Source organism: Gymnogyps californianus, chromosome Z, assembly GCF_018139145.2.
Source record: "Gymnogyps californianus isolate 813 chromosome Z, ASM1813914v2, whole genome shotgun sequence".
NCBI lineage: Eukaryota > Metazoa > Chordata > Aves > Accipitriformes > Cathartidae > Gymnogyps > Gymnogyps californianus.
In genome coordinates, this window is record NC_059500.1 from 56,278,687 (window position 1) to 56,303,797 (window position 25,111).

At 39.2% G+C, this 25,111-nt stretch overlaps 1 protein-coding gene across 1 annotated transcript in view; it reads right to left on the reverse strand.

Moving 5' to 3' along the window:
* The window catches only part of MRPS27 (mitochondrial ribosomal protein S27), a 49,873-nt gene that overhangs the window by 23,544 nt on the left and 1,218 nt on the right, over positions 1 to 25,111 (reverse strand). The window contains exons 2-4 of the mRNA XM_050913284.1: positions 24,119 to 24,196; positions 18,240 to 18,310; positions 15,649 to 15,707 (exon numbers count right to left, since the gene is read on the reverse strand). Coding sequence (XP_050769241.1) covers positions 15,649 to 15,707; positions 18,240 to 18,310; positions 24,119 to 24,196 — 208 coding nt within the window. The remainder of the gene's footprint in view (positions 1 to 15,648; positions 15,708 to 18,239; positions 18,311 to 24,118; positions 24,197 to 25,111) is intronic.

The following is a 25,111-nucleotide window of genomic DNA, read 5'->3' on the forward strand; positions in this document are numbered from 1 at the left end:
ACATGGTTCCTTGTTCTAAGCATATTTAAACAAGACAGGCTAAAGGGAAGGTTGCCAGTTAGCTCACTAAAGCTAAAACTGGCCATTTGGGGATCCCCAGTGTGACTGGTAGAGAAAAGAACATTGTAATGGTACAAATATTGCTGCTGAGAAAAGGTGGTGGTGCCCGGTTTAGTTTCATGCAGAAAATAAAACCGCGTCATTTTATCGACATTCAGAAGTTTTATTTCAAATGCGAACTATGAAACAAGCAACCCCCCTTTTTGGCTTTACTCCTTTATGGTCCAGACAGAATGAGGTGGTGAACAGCATGGGAGATTGGCTTCACTTCTTGTTGCTTAGAGATACATCCCCAATGAAAGAAACCAAATAAACAGACACTTTAATATAGTATTTCTATTTTTCTCCTCCTAGGATAATAGAGTGTCTTGTTACCCAACACCCTCCAGCTCTCCCACTCCTTTTGGAAAAGACAGGCAGGAAAATCAGATCTTCTTCTCACACACATGAAGAATCTATACTACTTTCATCATAATGCTGAAATTCACTCAAAGAGCAACAGTTAACATGAAAAAGGAAAAGTCTTGTCATAATAACAACAACAATAGAAAGCCCAACATTTCCCCAAACTATTGACTGTAAAGGAACAGCTCCTAGAATTTCTCTCTGTTAAACATACTTCTGGGCTTACAGTTGAAATGACTGGTTTCGAATATAAATGTCATTAACAATCTAGTGATTGAACAGAGATTATCACAGGCTGAGGAAAACACAGGGAATGATGGGGTGAGCTGTTGCTATAGTGATTCTGATAAGATGCTCTCTAGTGCCTTTCCTTGTCCCCATGCAACCACAATAAAGTCTAATTTAAAACCAACTCTTCCATGAATTATATCTTTTCCTGGTATCCTGCCATGCAAAAACATAGAGAGAGAAATTAAGAACCGTATACCACACTACATTTCTTGCTTTGGGAAGATTTTTGAATCTCAACAATTTCTAAGTGTGTCAGGCTGAAACTTGCTGTAGTAGAGCTCAACAAAGGGTCAGCTCTGCTGGAATCTTTACTCATGTCTCCAAAAACTGATTAACACAAAGGATGTAAAAAATGGCATATATAAGTAAAGCACTGATTTGATTGTTACCATTTTATTAGTCCAGCTATGCCCATCATTACTTCAATTAATTCTCCACCTGTCTGAAAGCAGGTACACAAGTTATCAACTGGATTAATTTTTCAAAATGAAAAAGAAATGTTTGTGAAAGGCCATTTGTAATTCATAATTGCTGAAATCACCTTTGTACCTGGTTCACTTTGCAGAGTGACAGAGAACTCCTGCTAAAGACTGCCAGAAAGGCAGTTTCTAGCAGAAAGCTAGTTCCCATTAGCTGCATATTGGAAGTAAGTTTAAAACCTTCTGGGTACCAAAGAGTACTTATGCAATGGGCTTTCTTCAACCAGGGCTATCGGTAAGATTATGTGATTTTAAGGAATAAATTGCTTCAAAGCTAGTTAGAAGTTTTATTTTTAAAAATAAATAAATGACTTCAGATGCTTTAGAAAACCTCCATCTGTTAGCCATCAACTATTGCAGGGATGCCACAGCGAAGCCTGCGTTCCAGTAACCATTAACCAAGGTGGACAGAGATGTAGCACCAAAGGCTTTTCAAGCTGACAAGACAGCGACTCCAAGTTTTCTAATAGTTCATTCAGTGTCAGAGGGAGCTGAATCAGAGTTTGGACCAACGTTCAGGAGTTTCTGCCTTCTAGTGCTAAGCTTAAACTATGACAGTACACCCTTTTCACATTATATTAAAAAGGAACATTTTATGGGTATGCATAACAACTGCTGTCAACAAAAGCCAATAATGACTTCTTAAGAGCACAAAAAAACCCCAGCCTGTAACTAGACATTGCTATTACAGTATCTGCAAACAGCAACTTTTTAACAGTGTCTAATATACAGTCTAAATTTAACCTGAGTCAAAATTAACATAATTTTGTCAGAGACCTAATTCACTGAGAGCTGGAGTCCACATTGTGTCAATGTTGCATTTGCCACTTATTCTACTAAAATTCTTTATGCTTCACGAAGTCCCACCCAGAAATACACCACATACTAGCTTCAAACTACGGTAACGTTACACCCACTGACACAAACCTTGACACTTTTCAGTTTGATCACTGTTGAACTTGCACAGATTACAAGCAATGTATTCCTCTGGCTTGAGTATAAAAGGCTGCAATACAGAAGCATATGAGCCAAAATGTTTATTCTGCAGAGTTGTTCAGTTTCACACCACATGCAACCTAAGCAAAAAGAAGGTGCTGGCAAGAGAGTGCTGCAGGAATACAAATACTGAATGGATCTTAGTAGCCAACTTAAGCAAGGGAAGAGCCAAACCCTACATTTGCTGCCAAACATTTCAAAAACTGGATTTGCACAGTTCAGGTTTCACCTTTTCAGATTTGCTGCCGTAGTCCCACAATTCAAGTTAACCTAATTTTGACCTACGACCTGTGCCCTTTTCATTCTTCATTGCTAGAATCTGATTTCCTTGTGCATCGCTGTCCTTCTGCACCCCATGAGCAAAGGGGAGGCAGAGCTACACAATAAGCTGTCAAGGTAAACAAATAACGTTTTCATATTAAGCATAAACACCTGCAACAGAAGGGACAAATCACCTGATGCTCAGCTCTAGTTTCAGCCACAGCCACTGTCAAAAAGGCAATCATTTCCAAAAAGTAAACCACAGGTGTATAGCCAGGTCTTGGCTACCGGACAGTCCACCATGAATCCATCTACATTTCATGTCATGTCTCAATGAGCAACAGCTTATTGATATTTTTTTGTTCTTCCAACCATGCAATTTCCTGAGAAAAATATTTTTAGCAATGAAAAACAAAAATCCTTGAATCCTTCATGATACATTTTTAACTGTTCCCTAACCACAGTAAGTTACACAATCACAGTACTTCAGAGGCTAACTTCTAGTTAGCATATCTCTTAGTGTATCTAACTTCTTCCAAGCCCAGTGGGACAGGAATGTCCTTTATTCCATTGCATATGATGTCAAGCACATGGGCCAGTAAGCAAATCAAGGATAAACATGGCAAAACTGACTCAAGCATTTTGTCAGGCACTTCGAAATTTGTGGGCTCTTACCAGCTTTGTGATTGTTTTATTCTTTTCAGAAAAATACTGTACCATCAGATCTGTTATTTAAAGAGACAGTAGGTACTCACTAAGTACTGCTTGTACGGTAGGACAAAAGTTCCCTTGCGTACCTACCCTACCCTAGGTAGGTACAAGCTGCGCAGTAAAATGAGGTTGTGCTACTCAAAACAGGCAGAGGATTCCAAACTGCAAAGGGATATTTTATAGTGCCTCCCCTTTTGAGAAAGGAACACAGCCAAGACTGTTAGTTATAAATATAACCCACTACTGGCTTTGCCTCTGCTGATGAGCATCAGTGCATCACGCAAGGCAAGGATGCCCCACCACTTTGCCTTGTTGCAGTGGCCTACTCAGATCTTGTATTCAGGCTCCAAACTGACATTTAGAAGCATCCAGTTCTCCAAGGCACTCACAGTATAGGAGGCTTATACATGTCATGTTACCCACTGCACAGGAGAACAGAGAAGACAGAAGAGGCGGGAAAACACAACTATGTGCAATTATGTACCAGATGTGTTTCAGTCTGGCTTTTTTTATTTTATTCCTCCAAAGAATCATGACTTTCAAAACAATACAATAGTATCTTACATAAGATGAACTTGCTGCTTTATGATTTAACCTGGACAAGGGAAACTCTGCAAAAAGGGGTGATTGCTGCAGGACACTAACTTCAATGGAAGACAAAAAAGAAGCCCCTCTGCAGAGAAAGCAGAGTGTACCACTCCTGCTGTGAACGTTCCTCTGTCATGCTCTCACAATAGCTGCTATACCTTGTCCACCCCCAGTTACAAGCAGCAGCAGCCAGTCTGGTTTGTCAGAGCTTTGGCACAGGCAGTGTAGGCAAGGGAGGGGGGTGGGTTGTCCATTTTACTCCCAGCTGTCTGCTGCCAGAAGCCATCTATTTTGCTTGTGGCTGGATTTAGCCCTGCTCTGTTCACTCCCTAATGGAACTAAGTAGAAATTGGCTGATTAGACTGAAGAAAGGAGTATTTTTCCCCTTTGTTAAATGAAAACAGTAGTGAAAGAGGAGAGATCAGAATTAAATAAATGACAATTTAAAGAGGATGATCACAAAGTTGACTTTAGAGATTAAAGCCAGTTTTATATCCACACCAATTCTTGGAAAAAGATATTACTCATAAAGGTGCAAATCTGCTTGCAAAGCCAGTTGCCAAAATCCATGCACTTTCAGCTAGACAAGCTCTACAGTGAAGGCGGGGGTGGGGGATCAAAATCCCTGTTCATTTTTCAGCAAGAGGAAGAAGGAATGTTTATTGTGTCTACACTTACAGCTGAGAAAACAGGAGTTTCTACCAGCTGCTCTCTTGTATACCCCTTTCCAATTTTAACAACAAACTGAAGAAAGCATTCTTTGTTGGCTGTTTAAATGCTCCCTGAACTAGATCCTGGGCCAAATCCTTACCTGGTCCAAAGAGACAACACATGGTTCCCCCAGCTACCAGGGACTTGCCTCAATCTGCTGAGGACCTGGCACACCACACATGTGCATGGATCATTAATTAGACTAAAGCTGGGAGACAAGGACAACTCTAGCACCTTTCAAGGATGTGCAGCCCAGCGTCCCACAAAATCTGTCAGGGTGGTGAAGATGGAAATGAACTGCTGAGAGCTGCCGCAGTGTTATTCCTGAAATGGCCAACTCCACATTTGACAGAGCCCCTCAGGCTTTCAAACTGATGTAGCAAACGGGAGACAAGGAGGCAGCTGAAAAGCCTGGGGACATTCTCTTTCTGGGACAGGGGACACACCAGGATTTTAGGAAATATGTAAGGGGATATCATCAGCTGGTACGAGGGCCTTTGGCTTCTACCTAAGCTTCCCCCGCCCCATCCTGTCCTACACCCCACCCCACTCCAAAAAAAAAAAAAAAAAAAAAAAAAAGAGGAAGGTATTATTCTGCCTAGGAACCAAAGATTTACCAAGTAAAGAACAGAAATAGAAAAAGAGGTAACAGGGACTCTGCCAGAAGGAACAGTCGCAGGTAGCTGAGCACAGTGACTGGAGTGCACTGAAAATGCAACTGGCCTCATTCCAGCAGACAGTATAGATATCTGCAGCATCCAGCTTTAAAAATAGCTCACTACTAAAGCAGCACTAAAACAACCAAAAAAAAAAAAAAGAAAACCCCCAAGAAATAGGCACCCTGAATAACTGTTTTTTTCACTTTGCTACTGGGCATCTTACATTCAGAAATTTGCACCTTAATTTCCCCATTTCTGGAAAACAAAGAGAGAGAGTAATAACCTCAGAAATCACGCCAGGAAATTGTTAAACTGTGACCTTTGTTTATCAGTACCTCTATTCAATTACAGCAAAGCATTGTTTTGTGGGTCTGTTTGCCATACAAGCTTCTTCTCCCCTTAGGGAGTAGAACACTTTTTCACAGGCATGAATGTGTATGCAGAAATAAGCAGCCATACAAGTTGAATAAATGTACCTGCTTATTTTCATTTTTGTTCTGCACTGTAATGTTTGTGAATGTTTCTGAAGAAGACGGAAGTATTTAGAAAAAATGAACCACTGGAATCAAGCAACGTAAACTGACTTTTCAAATTTCTTTATTACTGGGGCCAAAAAGAAATCTACAGCCTGATGGATATAATCAGATAATTTTCTAAATGTCTCGATAACTGATTGCTGATCAAACATTTCCAGTCCTACAAAAGCATAAACACCCATTTCTGTAAATAAAAACAGCCAGCTATTTGAAAATTAACATTCCCAATCATTTATAAGCTAAAGAAAGATGTATGCTAAAGTAGGTCTCTCTCCTCCCTGTCAAAGTAATTCTGATTCTGTTATAACCATTTTTTCTATAGTGGTGTATAACAGAACAAAAGAAGATCAGATCTATACCTATGGTGCATTATTTCATCCCTTATCATGGTCATCTTAATGTTGTTTCAATTTCCAAAGGCTTTCACCTACCTGTTACTACATACTATGCAGCAACATGCATCAAAATCACAGATATTCTCAAAGCACAACACAACAGATACTCTACTGGATCACATTACCAAGTTGAACGTCTTCACTGTTACCAACAAAGCACAGAACACTTTTCTTGACTACTAGGAAGTCCAGTAAGATGGTGTAGGCCTTTTTTACGTGCTTGATCAGACTGTGTTCATCTTACATGCCCTGTGGAACACAGCAAGCTTATATACAACAAGTTGTTTAAATTTAAGATCATATGGATTTTTCCTTGTATACAGTAAAATGAAGAGGAGTTCTCACTGAAAATTCAAGAGCCTCGTATTTCATATGTTGGCTGAGGTAACACAGGAAAAAATATGTTAGTGCCTTTGTCCTTCTCTCCAACAGTCTACACTATAAAACCAGCACATGACTTGCCATCATTCAACCATACTGACAATCTTCTTAATAAAGGTGGTGCAGAACAGGAATTCTCATGCAGTGAAATGTCAGAGAGATGCTTTGGTTCCAGCTCTGCTTCCATGCACCCTGCAAGAGCTGATACTGTTTCCATAGCAGAAAACCAACAGTGTCATGAAACTGCCTGTATAGGTATTACTAGCACTCATATTAGTCTCCTGGAGAAACTTTTCTTCAAACATTGTAAAGAAAAAAAAAAAAAAAATCAATGGAAAGACAAATCCGTTTCCATGCTAACCTACAATGTACTGTGGCCTGGAATGTTTCAAAACATTTCACATTCTTAGTGGATCTCCAGTCCCACTTATAAGCATTACTTTTCATTACAAATAAGAGAAAACAATTAAAACAGAAAATCCTGAGTAAACCCAGGTAAGTGGATCAGCTTTACAACATGTACCTTCAACCCAAGATGTAATTTCAACATAACAGCTGTGGCAGGCTATGCAGCTCCTATACCCAACATGAGGACACTAGAGAGCCAACACTACTTTCTGCATATCTTTCCTCTCCAGCTCCTAACTTAAATTTTTCCAGAATAAAACTGACAAAGTCAAAACCATGTTCAAGCTCTAAATACTCATCCTGTTCTTAAAAATTCATTTTCAATAAAATGTTTGTCCTCATCTTACCAGCAGCTCATCCACAGTTGCTTGCACAGTCCATCTAAGCCATGAACACCCTGATTCACCCCATAGAAAACCATTGCTAATAGCAACAAATCAGCACCATAACTTATCTCATAAATTGCCTTTACTTACTCTCTTACTACTGATTACAGTAAAATAATCACAACCATTGGCATTCCTATGAAATTTTCTGCCTGATCTGGAAGCCTTTTGACTTTGTACTTATTCCTCTGTCTTGTGACATTTAAACTGTTCAGCATTTTGAGTACACACAGGTTGCACTAGCACAAACCCCTATATTTCCCAAAGTACAGGATAAATGCTCTCCCATTTTTAGCCTATTTTGTTATTTTATACATGATGTGTGAAAATAGATGAAGTTAAAATGGCCTATCGTTTTCATTTGAATGGCTACCCCCACTTTTGCTCACATCATAATCCAGTGCTACTCAGCAGTGTGACTCAGCAAGTTAAAGCTAACAAAAAGTTAAAAGAATTTCTCTTTGAAATAAACTGGTCACACACACACACCCCCAATTCAACAATTTGCATTAAATATCTTTTTTTCCTCAAGAAACATATCTTTTACAGCTAATTTTACCAGCAGGATACCATGGACTAGAGAAAGTTACTAGCTAGGCAACTGAAACCAGAATTTTTAATGACTGTTGCCTCTTCTACAGCTGCAATCATAATATATTCCTTATTCTCCTATGTTATGTTTAGTTCAGCTCAATAATGAGTAACCTGTGACTGCAAATAGCAAGAATGCATGCTTACCTCTTCTAAATAAAAGAGCAATAAAAACTGGCACCTACAAATACTAAAATCCTGACATCTTGAGAATCTGTTCATTTCACCAAATAAAACCAACACTTCCTGTAGCTGGTAAGTTTTAAATGCAAAACATGTTCTGATAAATGCTTTCCATATTGTATCTAACATAATTAATGTTTACATAATTATTAAAATGTATACATTTGCAGAAAAGTAATACTTTCATTCAAGTTCCTTTCTCAAGAAAGTTTCCACATCAATGAAAAATAGCACTCTGGTAAGCACTTCTCTCTTTTTTTAAAGATAATCAAATATATAAATTAAACCTGTAAATAAATACCTGCTAACCTTGTAAGGACCTACACAAGATAGTCTCCTTGCTCAGCAAAAAAATGGTTCCAAATTTAATACAATCATTCCAAAGAAAATCAAAATGGTTTAAAAGGTTACCAGAAAACAACAATAAGGCTTTCTTTAGAAAGATAAATAAAATTATAAACATGAACATGATTAAAGGCTTTTATTTGAATTAAGGTTTCTTGGTTGCTGATTTAAACTGAGATAAAATTCAACAATTCAAATAATTCTAATTCTAATCAACCTATCTGTAATAAGACAGCTCTGGTCTACAGCATGTCAAGATTATTCCTTAACAATGTAGTTCATCATTATTTTTTCTGCTGTATTTATTTTGATTCAAAAAGGAATAAATACTTGCACCATAAAGGAATGATTTAGGTTGATGGATACAATAACTACAAAGTTAGCAGTTCCCAAAGAAGGGATCATGGCAGCTCTGGGTATGGTTGTAAGCCTAATAAAAATTCAGCTTTTTATCCTAGTAATTGCCATCTTCAATATTACTTAAAGGGAAAAGATTGCTGTACTGTTTAACACTAGTTAGGAAAGCTGTAAGAGAGGGAACTCAACAGAAAAAATAACTTTTGTCTTCTGTTTACACAGGTTTGGAGCTGCTGCCTGGCTCTGGCTGCCATTATTGCTCAGGGGCTGTAATGGAACCTGAAGTTCCTTTCAGGGGAAGCCAGATGGGGTTAATTCTTAAGTGTATCTTTACAATTATTAGTTATCAAAGCTAGCAAAGGAATAGATCTCTGCATGTGTTTGTGTTTTAAATTCTGAAGCTTATAAAAGGCTTTACTCCATCCTGGTCATTTGTATTCATAGGAACAGCTCACTCTTTACATTTTTGGCTGCAATTTAACCTCTGTCTAGACTTTCAGTATTTCTAAAATATAACGCAAGATCTGTCTCCAGATAGGCTTTTTGCTGGTGCAGGAATTTAAAAAACAACCTTTAGAATGCCACTGGATATAGCGAAATTGACCTTTAAGGTAAGTATGAGTCAAATTTCGAGACAAAATTGCCTTTTCTCCTTCAACATATGATGAGTACAACACTCGAGATCTGGTCCTAAATACTTACTGCTCACATTGTACTTCAGTCTATTTCCAATACTATCTGCTAGATAGAATGCTTTGAGCTGTTGGCAAGAAAGATGCTGGTTGAAAGATATGAAAATTCTGCTAATATTCTTTTCTTGCAAGAATAGTAACGAAAGCCTTTCTCCCAACGCTAAATGAAAAATGTATCTACATAGGGTGTGGACTAAGTCAGTTCTTTCCATTTCTGAATCTGACTGGCTTTACCTTTCTATCTGCTCCAGAAATACTGGGGGGGGGGGGGTGGGGTGTCATTGCCCCCTAAGGTTGATATATGCATTCTGTTTGTAGAAGAATCTTTCTTTTTCCCTTGTTTTAAATAGAAAGGTTTTTAAAATCCAAAAACTTATCCCCTTTAGTGTTGGCAACATGAAAAAAAGAAAAGATTAGTGTCGAAGGAAAGTCTTCCAACTTTTTCTACTTTTATATGCAGTGCCTAGAAAATTGTCCAGTTTCTGCCAAGCTTAAAGGAAAGCGTATACAAAAGGACAGATGAACTATGTAAAGCAGACGACTGAAAAGGCCTGCGTTACAGGAAGAGATCTTTCTGAATGCTTTTCAGTGTTCTATCTTTATTGATGGTTCACCCCCACTTTACAGCACAGTTACACTGACTGAGCACACCTACTTGAATGAGATGTGGCTACAGGATTAGGCTTGCTGAAACCTGGCTCTGGGTTCTGAAATGTAGTTGCTAGTTATTTTCTCCAAAGATTCCTATAGCTCAGGCTCTGACAAACCATGGACACACAATAGAGAAACCGTGAAAGGTGACAGGGAGAGTACACACATGTGCCCCTCTGTGCAGAAATGAGTGAATGCTGGAGCCAGAAGAGCCGTGGAGTCTCCAAGACCAGAACGCTTACATCTGACAGCACTGGCTTGGAGAGTGACCAACAGTTCTTCCCATGAAGCAGCATCACACACTGGCCACCATAACGCAGTAACATTAAACACAAGTATTTCTGTCATTCAGATGCAAATTACTAGAACATTCTAATGAGGTAAACCTCTCTGGTGCTTCCCTTTCTTGTGTCTCCCAACCTGCCAAAGAGCAGCCCAGATCTTTTGCAAATGAAGTTACTTTGGACTGCTCAGCTGAGGCAGGTGTCCAAACTGGTAAAACATACCATTCTGGCTACGAAGTGTATTATTCTCTCAGACGCTTCCACCACTTCTCAATATCATTTCAAAATAGAACTGCTGCATAATTTGAACAATATTCAGGCAGATACTTCTGACTCATTTATTTTTATATCTCTTTTTTTTTTTACCCACATACTTCTATGGAGGGAGCAAAAGCCAAGACCTGATGAACTGACAAAGTCTATGTCAGCTACAGCCTTAGGACAATGAAAACATCTCAGAGGAAGAATTAAGTATGTTGTAGGATTGTGTCTACATCTCTTCTTTTCCTGTTTGTGCTGGAACAGGTTAATGGTATTCATTACATCCTGTAGATCTATACACAGAAACAAAATATCATATTAGTGGGAATGAATGCCATGCAAAGTGTATTTCAGGAGTAAATTTTTTTTTTTGTCCATTGTGATCATTTATTACTTTAGAGTAACTGAACCTTTTCAGATGCTAGACTGCTTGATTGGCATGAAAGTGTCAAAACCTGCAACTTCTGCACCCAGAGAACAGACATGCAGATATGGACAGTGCAGGTGAAACTTACTTTGCATGTGATGTTGGACTAACTACTGACACACTAGCATTACAAGGTATAAGCACAATTTCATATATATGGAGACCACTATAGTTCCAAAATGATTTAATGGCTGAAATCGGGCCTCAAAACTGTAACTTGCTACCATGAAAGATATAACAGCATATCTAAGAATAACTTATAATAGTTTGCTGTTGTCCCATTTTCTGATAATAATCAACCACTGACCCCAGGTGATAAAATTCTGAAATCTGCAGAAATAACTCTATTTTCAAAAAAGCAATTATCAATCAAGGAACGGCAATGAAAAAATCTAGGTAGACTGTGCAAGTATTTGCAGAGCACATGCATACACAAACATTTACATTTTACAGACAGTGTGTATACTTTTTTCTACACAGTGGGTCATAGGACTAATGCAGTTAAAAATCTTCCTGAGGAATCTCAACATAAAACTTCCACAATTGCTTTCAAACACATTGAAAATCTTTGTTGCCATAAAATGTACACACAGAATCAGCAGAGTTACCTCACCACAAAACCTCTCTCCATTATGCTAATGTTTCCATCATACAAAAAACACCCTGACGTGAGAAATAGTGACATCTCAGTGAGACAGGACGGGTCTTTGATCTGGCTGAAACTGCTCTGCATTCTGATTAGAATTTCTGCTGGGATCCTAGGAGATGAAAGGATTTTTTAAAGTCTGACAGTTAACGGAGGGGGGTGAGGTATTCAGAAGAGAACAAAAAGAGGAGCACTGAAAGCAGATGACATCATGCCTCAAAATGGCCTTTACCATCTTACTGACATGTTCCACAATGTAGCGTAGCAGTTTCTACACAGCTATTCTTGAGAGCTCAAGATCCTCTGTGGAGACAGTATGGCTGGAGATCCACTGCTTTAAAAGAATGGAAAGTTGAAACAGGTCTAAATATAATACATATATCGTATTTTGGGACCCTAAATTCATTATGGTAACGCTCCAGAATACTACTTTTTGAAACTATGTTCTGCCTGACACACTACAAGGAAAGTCTCCAGTCCACAAAGCTTACAATTACAAGTTCTGGCACTCCCGTCTTCAGGAAAACCCTACAGAGCAAGCATGGAAATGCCATTTACTTCCCTGTGATTCTTCCCACAGGCGCAGTTTGCCCTTTTGTACCAGGAACATCTTCCAACCTTGTAGGGGCCTTGGAACTGACTACCCTTCACCTACTGCCAGAAGCGCCCAACGCTGGGAAGAGACATCAAAATCTCCCCCTTATACTATACAAGCAGTTAAGGGGAAAAACACAGGACTCTGGGAGCATTCTGCTTATTGATGTTCGGCAAATGCACATACAGCCAACTTAACAGGCCATGTACATGCCATCTGCTCACAATGGATTTGTATACCTTAGAAGATATAAAAAAGCTTTTTGTTGATACTGCCTTTCTCTTTTTTAGAAGCTCACTCTCCTTACATAAAGTACAAAAATTGTGCTTTGAACTGCTTCTCATTAAGCCAGAAAAAGAGATTTCTTGTCAAAGCTTCTCTGTTTCTTAACTCTCCCTCTCTACCATCTCCTTTATGTTTCATGGTGTGGCCACTTTTGCAGGACTTCTTCTGTCTCAAACATCCTTGCAGCCGCAAAGAGGTATCTTTATAAACATGTCCTTCGTTTGAACTCCAGCCTAAGTGCAAAACGTAAAGAACAATAAAAGGGGCCTTGTGGATACCAACCACATCTCCTGTTTCCTGAAGCTAGCACACTTATTTTCATTTGAAAGGGAAGCTGATGTTATAATTGGGATTTTTACATTTTCACATGAATTACAGACCTCTCTACACTGTTTCACTACCTGCATATAAATGCACTTTGAGAATAGTTTCACGGATCATGCTGGAATGAAGTCTCCTGGAAAACTGATGCTAACATCACCAAAAGACTAAGCATTTTGCAACATCAAAACAAAGCAGCATTACAGGAACACACACAAGAAAAATTCCAACCAAAGCATGTCTGACAAGCCATGTGACACATCAGTACCTCTCTATTGTCTCCAAATAGACTACTAAAATCTGTATCAATTACAAATGATCATATTTGAAGTGCGCATAACTATACTCTCACCAGCCGCAGAATTATTTCTTAGAGAAACAGTAAATAACTGTAATTATTTTTGAACTGCAAATCTCTCCTTCAGAATGTGTTTTTAAGGATAAAAACCCTGTATTTTAAACTGATGTACTAACCAGGCACAGATGAAGAGTGAGAAGGATATTTCAATGTTAGAGACTCCCATTCTACTCTCTGCCTGTTACTATGGAACATTTTCTATGCTTCTAATTTTTTGTCACATCTCACTCTATCTGGATTTTATCTGTACCATTTTGAGACTCAGCAATTAAACTGCCACACTTTCCTCTTGGTGTCAGGGCATTCAAAGGTCTCTTAGCGTTCCTTACCCTACAGGGTCTGACTCCATCAGAGAGAACTTAAGTCTGTGTGGCACAACGTACATTACAATCTTCAAGAATGTTAGCAGAAGGTACTAATAGCACATCTGTAAAACAAAAACAAGGGTTTGCCTTAAACTGGCTTTACTTTCTCCTGTTTTCATCTCACCTGTTGCAGGATGGAAGACTGATTTCTGACCACAGATTCTGACAGGACTAATGAAATCTTGATCAGAAGGAAGGAAAGCTCCACTAACCTCCTCTCCCTGAAAGATTCTTCTTCCTCCTTTTATTTTTTCATTACAGGATATTGCCAGTATTAGCAAACTGGGTTTCTCTTGTTTCCATCTTGAAGCTCTGAGGTTCAGATACTACCCCAGTAGTACAAGAGAATCAAGAGATCTGAAGTCTAATGCAGTCATGCACTTACAACTATGCATATACTTAAAACAATCATCCAGTAAACTTCATTAAAACAACAATCATCATTATTTACAAATAACAACCTGACATTATTTGTAAAGATGCTCTCTCATGCACTTTGACAGGATGAGTTACTTTCTCCATCAGGAAACCTAGCTCTCAAAATGTGTGTGCAACCATCCGTAAAAGAACTAATTTATTTTAGTGATCAGCAAGAAATACTTCCCTCTTAAAGTCGACACTGAGATGTATTGACCTGAAGGAAGCAAGCATTCAACCTGACACTAGCAGAAAAGGTACCCAATACACTTCACTCAACACAAAAATAGTTGCAGAAAACCCTAACAACCCATGCATAAGGTGAACTACACAGCTTATCTGGGGAACATAAAGTACTGAGGGGATAAAAACCCAAACTATACTGCATTTAGCCTTGCTGACTTAATTATTACCACAGCATGCCCGTTCTTATTTCTGTCCATTCTAAGGAAACAAGCTTCCCTGAGTCCTACACTTACACACGCAAATATGCATATAGCCAATTTAGTTAAATTATGACTCAGAGAACAAAAAAGTATCAGAAGGAAAAACTGTAAACAAACATAATTCCTTATAACTTCAGCATCTCTAATACAAATCATAGCTGGAGGTTGTATTAGCTGTTCAGTGGCTCAGACTAACATGCTTGACAGGAGTCAATGCCAGAGGTCCAGAAGGAGGGTAGCCGTATGTGTTGGGTTTGTGTGTTGGGGTTTGTGTAGCAGGGGAGGGCTACAGGGGTGGCTCCTGTGAGAAGCTGCTGGAAGCTTCCCCTGCTCCAAGTCAGACCCGCCGCTGGCCAAGGCCGAGCCAGTCAGCAACGGCAGTAGCACCTCTGGGATAGCATATTTAAGAAGGGGAAAAAGGACTGCTGAAAAACCTGCAGCGGAGAGAGGAGTGGGATGTGAGAGAAACAACCATGCAGACCCCGAGGTCAGTGAAGAAGGAGAGGAGGGCTTGTGTAGGGCTGACCCCCGTGGGAGGGACCCCACACTGGAGCAGGGGAAGAGTGTGAGGAGTCCTCACACTGAGGAGGAAGGAGCGGCAGAAACAACGTGTGATGAACTGACCGCAACTCCCATTCCCCATCCCCCTGTGCTGCTGGGCGGGGAGGAGGCAGAGGAATTGGGAGCAAATCTGAGCCTGAGAAGAAGGGAGTGGTGGGGCGAAGGCGTGTTTTTAAGATATGGTTCTATTTCTCATTGCCCTACTCTGATTTGAGTGGTAACCAATTAAATTGATTTATTTTTTTGCCCAAGTTGAGTCTGGTTTTTGCCTGTGACCATAACTGGTGAGTGATCCCTCCCTGTCCTGGTCTCGACTCACGGGCCTTCCGTTGTATTTTCTCCTCCCCATCCTGCCGGGGGGAGGAGTGAGTGAGCGGCTGCCTGGTGCTTTGCTGCTGGCTGGGCCTCAACCACGACACCATAACAAAGGAGAATTTACCACGAAGGCCCTTACCTGTGAGCTCTAAGACAAGTAGATGCACATATTTTGCAAAAGAGAAATCAAAGCTGGAAAGGTTCAGAGTCTTAAAAGGGCAAGACTTCATGGTATTTACTTTTATGTCTCAAAGTTTATGTTGGGGGGAAAAGATGCTTACTTGTAAAGGTAGTATTCGGCTTGATCCACTTCCTCTCGTGAAGAAATGTTGTCAACAAACTGATTAAAAAATAAGAAATAAAAGCTTCAGAGGGAGCACTCACAAAGCGTATTAGAAGAAAATGCCACTTCAATAAACAAAATACATCTGTTTGGCATACTTAGGTGTCTGACAGTACTGGAGGTCTTCAAGTCTTTGCTTGCTCCTACTCAGGTTTCTTCTAGACTGCTAAAAGTCAAATCTTTTTAAACTGAGACAACTCCCCTCCTCACCTCTAAGAAACATTATGCACCTTGAAAACACAGAGACCACTTGAAAATTATGTCCATATAGCTCAGTACCCTGTATTTTTGCTGCTCCTCTGTGAATTTTTTGCTCTTTAATCACATCCTTTGAGAATACATTCAGTTCCTTACTTTTTTCCCTGCCAATTTTGAGTGAGTCTTGACATGCCTTACTTCTCTTTCTAAAATGTATTCTTTTCCCTAACGTTTGCCTGTTGTGCCTATTCATACTATAAATTCTGAAGGACATGAGCAACAGCATTTTGTATGTCACCACACATAAATAACGGTAAGAAAAAAAATCACCTCCCATGCTCTAAAGCACAATTTTCCTCTCATTTAAAACCTCGTCTACACCAGGCAATCTTCCAAAATTCCCAGTGCTATCAACTATTTAAATAGAAGCCAAGTTTTCAACCAGACTTTGTCTTATGGTAACAGTGAATCCTGTTTTCCTATAAAGATACTGGAACACTCCAGAGTCTTCCCAATATAATACCTTTAGCTCAGAATATATAAACATGTTCTCAAGGTCAGTACTTCTCTTCATCCTAAGCAGAAGCTAAAAAGAATAGTTTCAGCTGAGTGGTACTTGCTCTCCTGTTTCTTAACTCTCCTTGCATGCTGTATACATGTAGGTCTTATCTTTTGAGAGTGGCAATCACATGCCTGTGCGCTTTATTTACATTTTAGAAAATAAGACTCTGATGTGAGCTCCAGGTATTGGAAAGTGGGGCTGTTTGACAATCTGGAAATGCCACTTCTCTAGGGAAGAGGTCAGCCCAAAGCAGGAACATGAAGGAAAGGAATAAAGCTGATTAAGTAATAAAAGGGACAGGAACACCCATTTCCCCCATGGATGCTGTCTCAGAAGCAATTATCAAGGATGCTTGATCTGTATAAATGCTTGATCTTGTAACTGTACAAAAAGTTCTGTGACTCCTCAGTTAGTGGTGCCAATGATCCTAATTAGTGGTGTGTCCTGGTTTTGGCTGGGACAGAGTTAACTCTCTTCTTAGTAGCTGGTGCAGTGCTGTGTTTTGGATTTAGTGTGAGAATGATGTTGATAACACTCTGATGTTCTAGTTGTTGCTAAGTAGCACTTATCTTAAGCCAAGGACTTTTCAGTTTCCCATGCTCGGCCAGCAAGCAGGTGTGCAAGAACCTGGGAGGGAGCATAGCTGGGGCAGTTGACCTGAACTAGCCAAAGAGGTACTTCATACCACAGAACATCATGCCCAGTATATAAACATGGGGGAGTTGGCCTGGAGGGGCAGATCGCTGCTCGGGCATCGGTCAGTGGGTGGTGAGCAACTGCATTGTGCATCACTTGGCTTTTCTTGGGTGTTATTTCTTTTTTTTTGCTGTATTCCTTTTCATTACAATTATTATTATTCTTAGTTAGTAGTGTATTTTATTTTTACTTTGGTTATTAAACTGTTCCTATCTCAACCCACGAGTTTTACTTTTTCTTCTTTCCTCCTGCCCACCCCACTGGGAGGGGGGCGGGGGAAGCGGCTGCGTGCTGCTTAGCTGCTGGCTGGGGTTAAACCACAATATGGTGTTACTGAGGTGCCAGGGTGGTGACTCAGCTTTTTTGGATAATTTTGAAGATTGAAATTAGTTTGTTGGTTTTTTTTAAACAAGTGACATATTTATTCTCCTTCTCAAGTACACACACTAACTTACACAGGGAACTTAAAAGCACATCTCTGCCTTCAGTCCCCCTCCCCAGATTAACCCATCCAGAGGATGGAACTGGTTACTAATTCCAGTAAAAATAATGGCTTTGCTTATCCCACACCAGCATTTGTCCTGCCTCAGCCTGCTGAGGCAAGGAAAGAAAACTACAGAGGCAAAATGTATCCACCTCTGCCTCACTCTGAAAGGAGCCTGGAAGTAGAGGAAGATGCACGCAGACACGCAGTGTGCTAACTCATTGCATTCCCTTAGCAGCCTGGGTTCTTACAAAGTCCCTGAGCGGGCGTTAAAGCTCTCACTAAGATAGAAACCACAGGAAGGCAGGGAATATATATTAGGGAAATACACAGCCTAGTAACAGTTAGGCCCGATTTTACTGCAGAAAAAACTATTTCTGTTTTGAAGACCCTACAGTCCAGGTACTAACTAATGAATACAAAGTAACAATAAAATGGCTTTACACAGCAATTTAACAGTATAACAAGACATTTACAGTCCCCGAACTCCCAGCAGAGGTGATATCATTTATCCCCTCTCAGCTCACTTGATTTCATAAGCATTCCACTGTCATTTCCATCATTTTACAATTGGGATTTATTTCCTTACCCGGGCTATTGTCAAAGAGCTGACAGGCAGTTTTCTTTCATAGGTTCTGTCCATTAAGTGGGCTAAGTCAGCTGGAGAAAACAGAAAAAGAGGACGTTTAATCAACTGGCATTACAGGAAAATCTGCAGAGCCATCATATAACGTAGAATAGAACCTCTGTCCATGAAACCAAATTCTGGTTCCTTCGTAACATCTCATTTTGAAGTTGTATGAAAGCAATACTTTCAATTATTGTCACATACTTTAATATAAAATAATACATGGAAAGGTTCTCAACATGATGATTTTAACTTATTAGAAAGAAGGGGGAAAAAAGCAAACTACCCTATAATGTGTTGGATGAAATTAGTATAACTAATACAACTCATCTAAAAAAACTGAGCAGATGTCCTTAAAACCCACACTTGCTTTCAAGCTTAGCATGTGCTGGACAGTGCTTTTGGCATGGGTTTGTCCTTTATTTTATGGTAAAACAATGAGACACAGAAACAAGCAGTACCGTACTGATAAACCCTAAAGTCACAAACAGCAATCCAAAGAAATCCTCTTAATCAAACTGGGCACTGTGCCACTACCTTATTAACTTTATAGCATTCTGCTCCAGCAGTCGTATAACAATATTAATTTGACCATACAGGGACTTTTAGCTTCTGACTGTTGAACAGGCAGCCAACCATTGCATTTAATGAATTTAATTGGAAGTTAAATTAACTTAATTTGGAGTTTTAGTTTTGTACTGTTCCTGGAAAATAATGACGTCTCAGGAAGAATAAGCTGTTTATTGTATGCTTAGTGTCAGCTGTTTGATTCTTAGCTGAGACATGAACTGATGATATCCAATCTATAAAATTTAGAGACTTCAATCATACTGTTTCTGTCTATTCTGCTACATCTTCCAGGACCAGGAATCCAACATATTATCTCTGCATCATTAGCACGTTGCTTCATCCTTTGCACCCCAAGACTACAACTGTTACTAAACCAGCCTCTCCTTCGACACCTCTCGATTAGTCCCATTGGCCATCCTTCAAGAGCTGATGGGTTGGCTCATTTTACAATTCATTTTCCAGAAAAGCCATTCGACCTCCACACCTGTCAATGAAATGTAAGGTGAGCACAACTTGCAGCTCCACATCAGAACTGACTAAGCCTTCTACTCTGGCAAAGTTGTCAGGGGCAGGAAGCAGCATTGCACCAGTAACATGCTGTTGTCTCCGAGGGATGCAGTCCACGTACGTTCTGTCCACAAAACAAGTGATATCACTATTCCATCATTTTAGAAACACACCTGTACCACCAGTGAATACTGAGGGGTATACAGTTCTAACAGTATGAATAGCATTCAATGCTACTCTGACCTTATAGGTACTCTCTCAAATTACAACACATGTGCAAAGATTTTTGCTGCAGTAAAATGACAGAGCCTTGATTTGGAATCAAATGGTTGACTCTTAGTCTGCACAATGCTGCTGTCTGCCACACAGCAGTATTTCATGTTTACTTAACACGTTCCTTCCTGAGGCACTTTAAGGTGTTCTTCAAAACACAAAAAGAGCATTTATCTCTGGCTGAGGGAAGGCAAGCATTTCATGACCATGAAAGCAAAGGGAAATCTGGGGCAAAGGTACTGAGGAAAGTACCAGCTCCAGCGAAATACAACACAGGATGCTGAGCTGATGTGGGCCACCAAGGCCATGCTATACCAGATAACCACTAAAACAGCAGATCAGCTTTTTTAATGGTAGAGGAATTTCTGCGGGAATATCCTTACAAGAAGTGTCTGTATTTGACTTTGTATTATCTGTCTCTCCAGCACTCACAAACGTCACGATGGAGCACGTAGGTAAAGACTTTGAGGACATTCCCAGTAGTGCTAGAAGTTAGAGAGAACAGATGCTGTGGCCAAGTCAACTTGTCAGGAACTAAGAACTGGATAGACCCTTGCCTAAACATACTAAGCCAACTGTCATCCAACACTCTTCATCTGCATTTCGAGATAGCTGGAAAAACGTACTCATTCCGAAATCTGCTATGTTTGATGACACAGGAACGTGGACCTGTGACAGACAACTGCAGAGGATGGGAGTTCAGTTATCTATTCCAGAACTATTTTTGTTATATGTCACACTCTGAAAACCAGGAGGGACCATTTTGGGCCATACTCAATCCCTGAGCTTGGCACTTCTTTTGTCTAGGCGCTCATGAAGACGAAGAGCCCATTTCAGGAAACACTGAGTACTTAGGTAGAATATAAACCAAATAAATACAATGCTATGAGTGCGAGATCCCATGACTGCCAGCCATTTATACACAGGCCTCCTCTGAGAAGGTCCACACACAGAATCTTAATGATTGACCTTTTATACTGTCTCAAAGCTGGAACTCTCCATCAGAACTTTAGCATGGAAAGCAACATGAAGCACTTATCTATCAGCTCCAGTGTAAGAGTCACAATAAAATGAAAACTGATTAAACCTTAAAGAATAGAAGACAAATCAAGTTAATGGGAAATTTAGCTTTGTTTCCAGACAAATTTTGCTGGAAGTTTCTAGATATGAATAATATGCAGTGAGTAATGCTTTCCTGGTTTGTTTTCTCTGAAAGGCACCAAAAACCACACTTTTTTTCTCATATTCATGATTTGAAATAATTCAGCTACCTTTTGTAAACCAAGTATGATCCGTAAGTTGCTATTCAATAATCAAGATTAAAGCTTCTTCTTAGTTAAAAACATCCTGACAGAAGTACTAGAATGCAAGAAAGTGAATGCCCAAGTCTCCCAGCACTGTTGGTAGTAAAATTTGAGCGCTAACGTTGGTGTATAAACCAAATAAATGTTTTAATGACCAAAGCAAAATTCTGTGTACATTCTAAAAGATACATGTTGCAAATGCTTTTATCTGATAATCATAACCAAAGAGAACACTAGTATACATAATCTCTCATACACATTGCCTAAAAATACATTTCTACAAGATGAACTTTTACAAAACTTTGATTTCTCCAAAAACATACTTCTGGATATTGCAGAATCTCATGGATTTAAATAAACTAACAAAACAAACCATAAGTCTGAGCTGACGTCATTTAACTTCTGGACGTGACTTCACAGTTGTCTCTAGAATACTGGCATCTGAGATATCATGTTCATTTTTATTTTCATTTGTTCATAGAAACTCAGTGTCTTGGTGCCTGGAACAGGGTGATTCAGGACAATGACTAGGAAAATATTGACCCTCACCTTCCAAGTCAGTGGTTATGACATCTAATACCAGTTTGGTGGCCTAGGAAATCAACACAGTTTCAGTTTGATTTGCATTGTGTACCTACCCACAGCATGCAGCTACATCAACAAGTGGCACATCTGGCCACCATATAAGGTCACTACCCTCTTATTCTTAGAAGTGGTCCATCCAGGACAGGGTTGAAAACCAGTGATAGGGCAGCAACGGGAAAGCTGATACAACTGTGATGAAGTTTACCTGTCCTGGGAATGATGGGCAGAGCTAATACTACAAGCTAACATTTTGTTTTCTATATAAAGAAAGCCTTGATTTATTTTAAAGACGCATTTAAAATAAAAAGTAAGGCTGAGGCAAGTACTTTGCCTTACAAATTTATATGTTTCACATTTCTCAGTATTTCCACATCCCTAGCAGCTTCTGCAAACAACTACAGCTTTGTACCGAAGTCAGCTTTGCATGGAAATTATGAACTTCTGTAAGGCAGCACTGCCACCTGGTGTTGCAGATGAGCCATTTTGGGTACCATGAGTTTTTCTAAAAAAAAGACATTTCCTATCTCACTTGGATTCTGCCATCCCTTGGGATTCTGGTAGTCGCTATTGTTCTCATCAAGATGCTTACTGTCACTTAATTTTACCCTTGTTAGTGATGAACCAACTGCAACATTGGAGAATCTAAGCCCAGCCATGCCTCCCATTTCCTTGATATCTAATTTTTAGTAAATGGAGTCCAAATTACTTCTAGACAGGTATCTTCCTACCAGCAAGCAGTTTGTAAATTCCAAATTAACACATTTTCAATTCCTACCTTTTTGAGCAAATATGCTTCTGTACACAAAATACAGTCTTGTTCCTTCCCATGCTTTTTTCAGTACTAAAGTTTGCTAAACTCATTCATGCTTGGAATGCTAAACTGAGACTACAAAGAAGAGAACAAAGCGTATCTTATATGGACACAGTAAATGAGTTTGAGTCTGGGATGGCACCACATCACTGCAGCAGAGAAACAGTACTGACTTTAAGTCAAAAATATTTCTTTTTCCTTTAAATGTATTCTCACAACATAGTTTTGCAGAATAACAGTTCTGAAACAGTGTTTGAAATACACAAATAAAAGAGTGTCTCCTCAACACAAGTAATTTACTGTAGCTACAATCACCAGTCACTACACACAAGATTATATGCGCAACCATACAACTGACAGCTACAGAGCGGACGTCTGCAGGGCTGTCTCCTCTTTGAAAATGCTAATACAGCTGACACCATGTTAACTTGTTTTCTCTTTTCTGTGAACACAAAATGAAAATGCAAAGCAGTTCTTCGAAAAGCATGGAACAGACATCTGCTCTGGATCAAGATCATTGGCAGAGCAGCAGCAAGAACTGTGCTTGCTAAACAGTCACGGAAGGTCTTGCCAGGCCTGCGGAAAGCCAAACGTGGACTGTACCAACACTTGCAAAACAATGTTTTCTTATACAGTGGATTTCTATTGCCTATGACATTTGTCAAAATAACCCTTTTTCATCTGCAGGTGACTGGTTCAAGTGCATCCCAGGGCACTAGTCTGTGGCTCCAGCCCAAAAAACACTGCATGAGCAGTCCCACTGACAGTAAAGGGTTACAAGGTATTAACAGTCTCTGCAGGATCCAAGCTACAGTCATGAGCACCCACCGGCTGTTTCTGGCCCATGTACAGTAAAACATGTTGATAATACCAACCTAGCTGTTTATAGGCAAATAACAGAAACAAATTAGTGCATAAAAAACATCACTCTGATAACTGTATCTGTCTTCCTCCCTGACAAAAGCCCTTGAATTTCACCTGCTGCTTCTTCTTTCAGCCTCATAATCTGTGTTACAATTAACAAACACAGTTCAGGGGCCCAGGAATGAAAAGTGGAAGACAAAGATTATGCATTAAGGGGTCTCCAAAACACTCATGGTACAAAATAATGCATATATATCTTTAGCATGGCAAAATGTTTTGCATGATGCTTTCTATTTAACATAGTCACCAAAAAGATTGTGGAAAGTCATTTCAAATGTAATCTAGCTAAAGAATTTAGCTATGAAATTCACACAAGAGATCTCAGTACCGTATGCAGATACAGTTTAATGTACAGCTTCTCGGAAATGAAATGTTTAGTCTCATTTTTCCCCAAAAGAAAAATCTAAAATTTTAACAAGAAATGTAACTTTCCCTCGAGGAAAATGTTCTTTAAAAAATATGTTTTTAAACAGGAATGCCCTGTAATACTTATAGAATAGGTCTTCTTTCGCACTGCATGACAATTACAACAATGTTAATGAAGAGGACACTCGGAGACAGTCTTAACTGTCAGACGCAAAACTATGACATTCAGAAAACCTTTGGATTTTATGAAAGAAAAAAATCAGCTTGTAGAAACCAAACATGAATTAAATGGGCAAATTCTAACTTGTTTCTGCATTATAGTATTGAATATATGACAGATTTTTAACATGTTGAGCAGATTTTGACATAGAATCTCAGAAGCATATTGCTCCACATATTTTTTTTATTTTGAAGTATTTATAGATGATGAGCTAGTCTAAAATGAGTTCAGGTTGCAATTAATCAGTCAAAATGGAGAAACAGAAACAAACATTTCTCACCCAGGCTATACTCCTCTTTTTGTCTCTTTTCCCATTTTGAGCTGTCCACATAGGCTGCAGAAAGCAGAGATCTTCTACCTAAGGTAGAAAGAAATCACTACATAAGCCATGTTGCTTAGATATCTCTAAACAAACTAACACTTTATTAGATATCACCTTTTTCTGTCACATTTACTGAGTTGGATGCATTAAACTGTCTTTATGACACAGCTGTCAGCAGCAGCTACCATAACAGTTCAGATTCGTTGTACGTGGATGAGCCATTACCTCGTCATTTTTAAAACAGAAAAGCTTTCCCCTAAAAGTTTTTTTTCCAGCATGAAACAAATCTTCCCAAACCTGAAGTCTGTATTTAAGAAAATGATAAATTTGTAAAAGTAGAAAAAACATCAAACAACAATAAAGGATAGCTTCTTTGTGCACATAGACCTTTTTCATCAAATGCTAGCAATTAGCTAAACGTAGGCATAAAAGCATAAGCAAAAAAGATGAATACACACAAAAAGGCCTTTCTGTTGTTGCTGGATGGTTATTTTTTCCACCTGTAAAGATCTGTCTTACTGGAAATGAAAGCTAGATGCTCATCTGGAAATACTCCATTTTTGATCATCTTTTTTTGCATCTCCCATGAACTGCAGAGTTCACTCAAATAAATGTTTTTGAAAGTTTTTTCCAAATGTTCTTTGTACCACCTTTGAAATCTGCTCAAGACACTGTTCTAGCTTTTGAAACAAAATGGAAAATGCTTCAGTTGGAAGAACAAACCATATTTGTGCATCACTCACAGATGATGAGGCCTTCAACACGTGTGAGGAACACCTGGATAAAATTTGTTGATGGCAGGTATAGAAAAACGTGCAGAAGGTTGCAGAAATTAATGTTAAGAAACATGAAATATTTTAAAAATAGATGTTACTATGCTACACACAAGTCTTAGCAACTACTTTAAAGCCTTTATCTGAAAATCTATCTGCTGCCTCTAAAAGTTTGCTG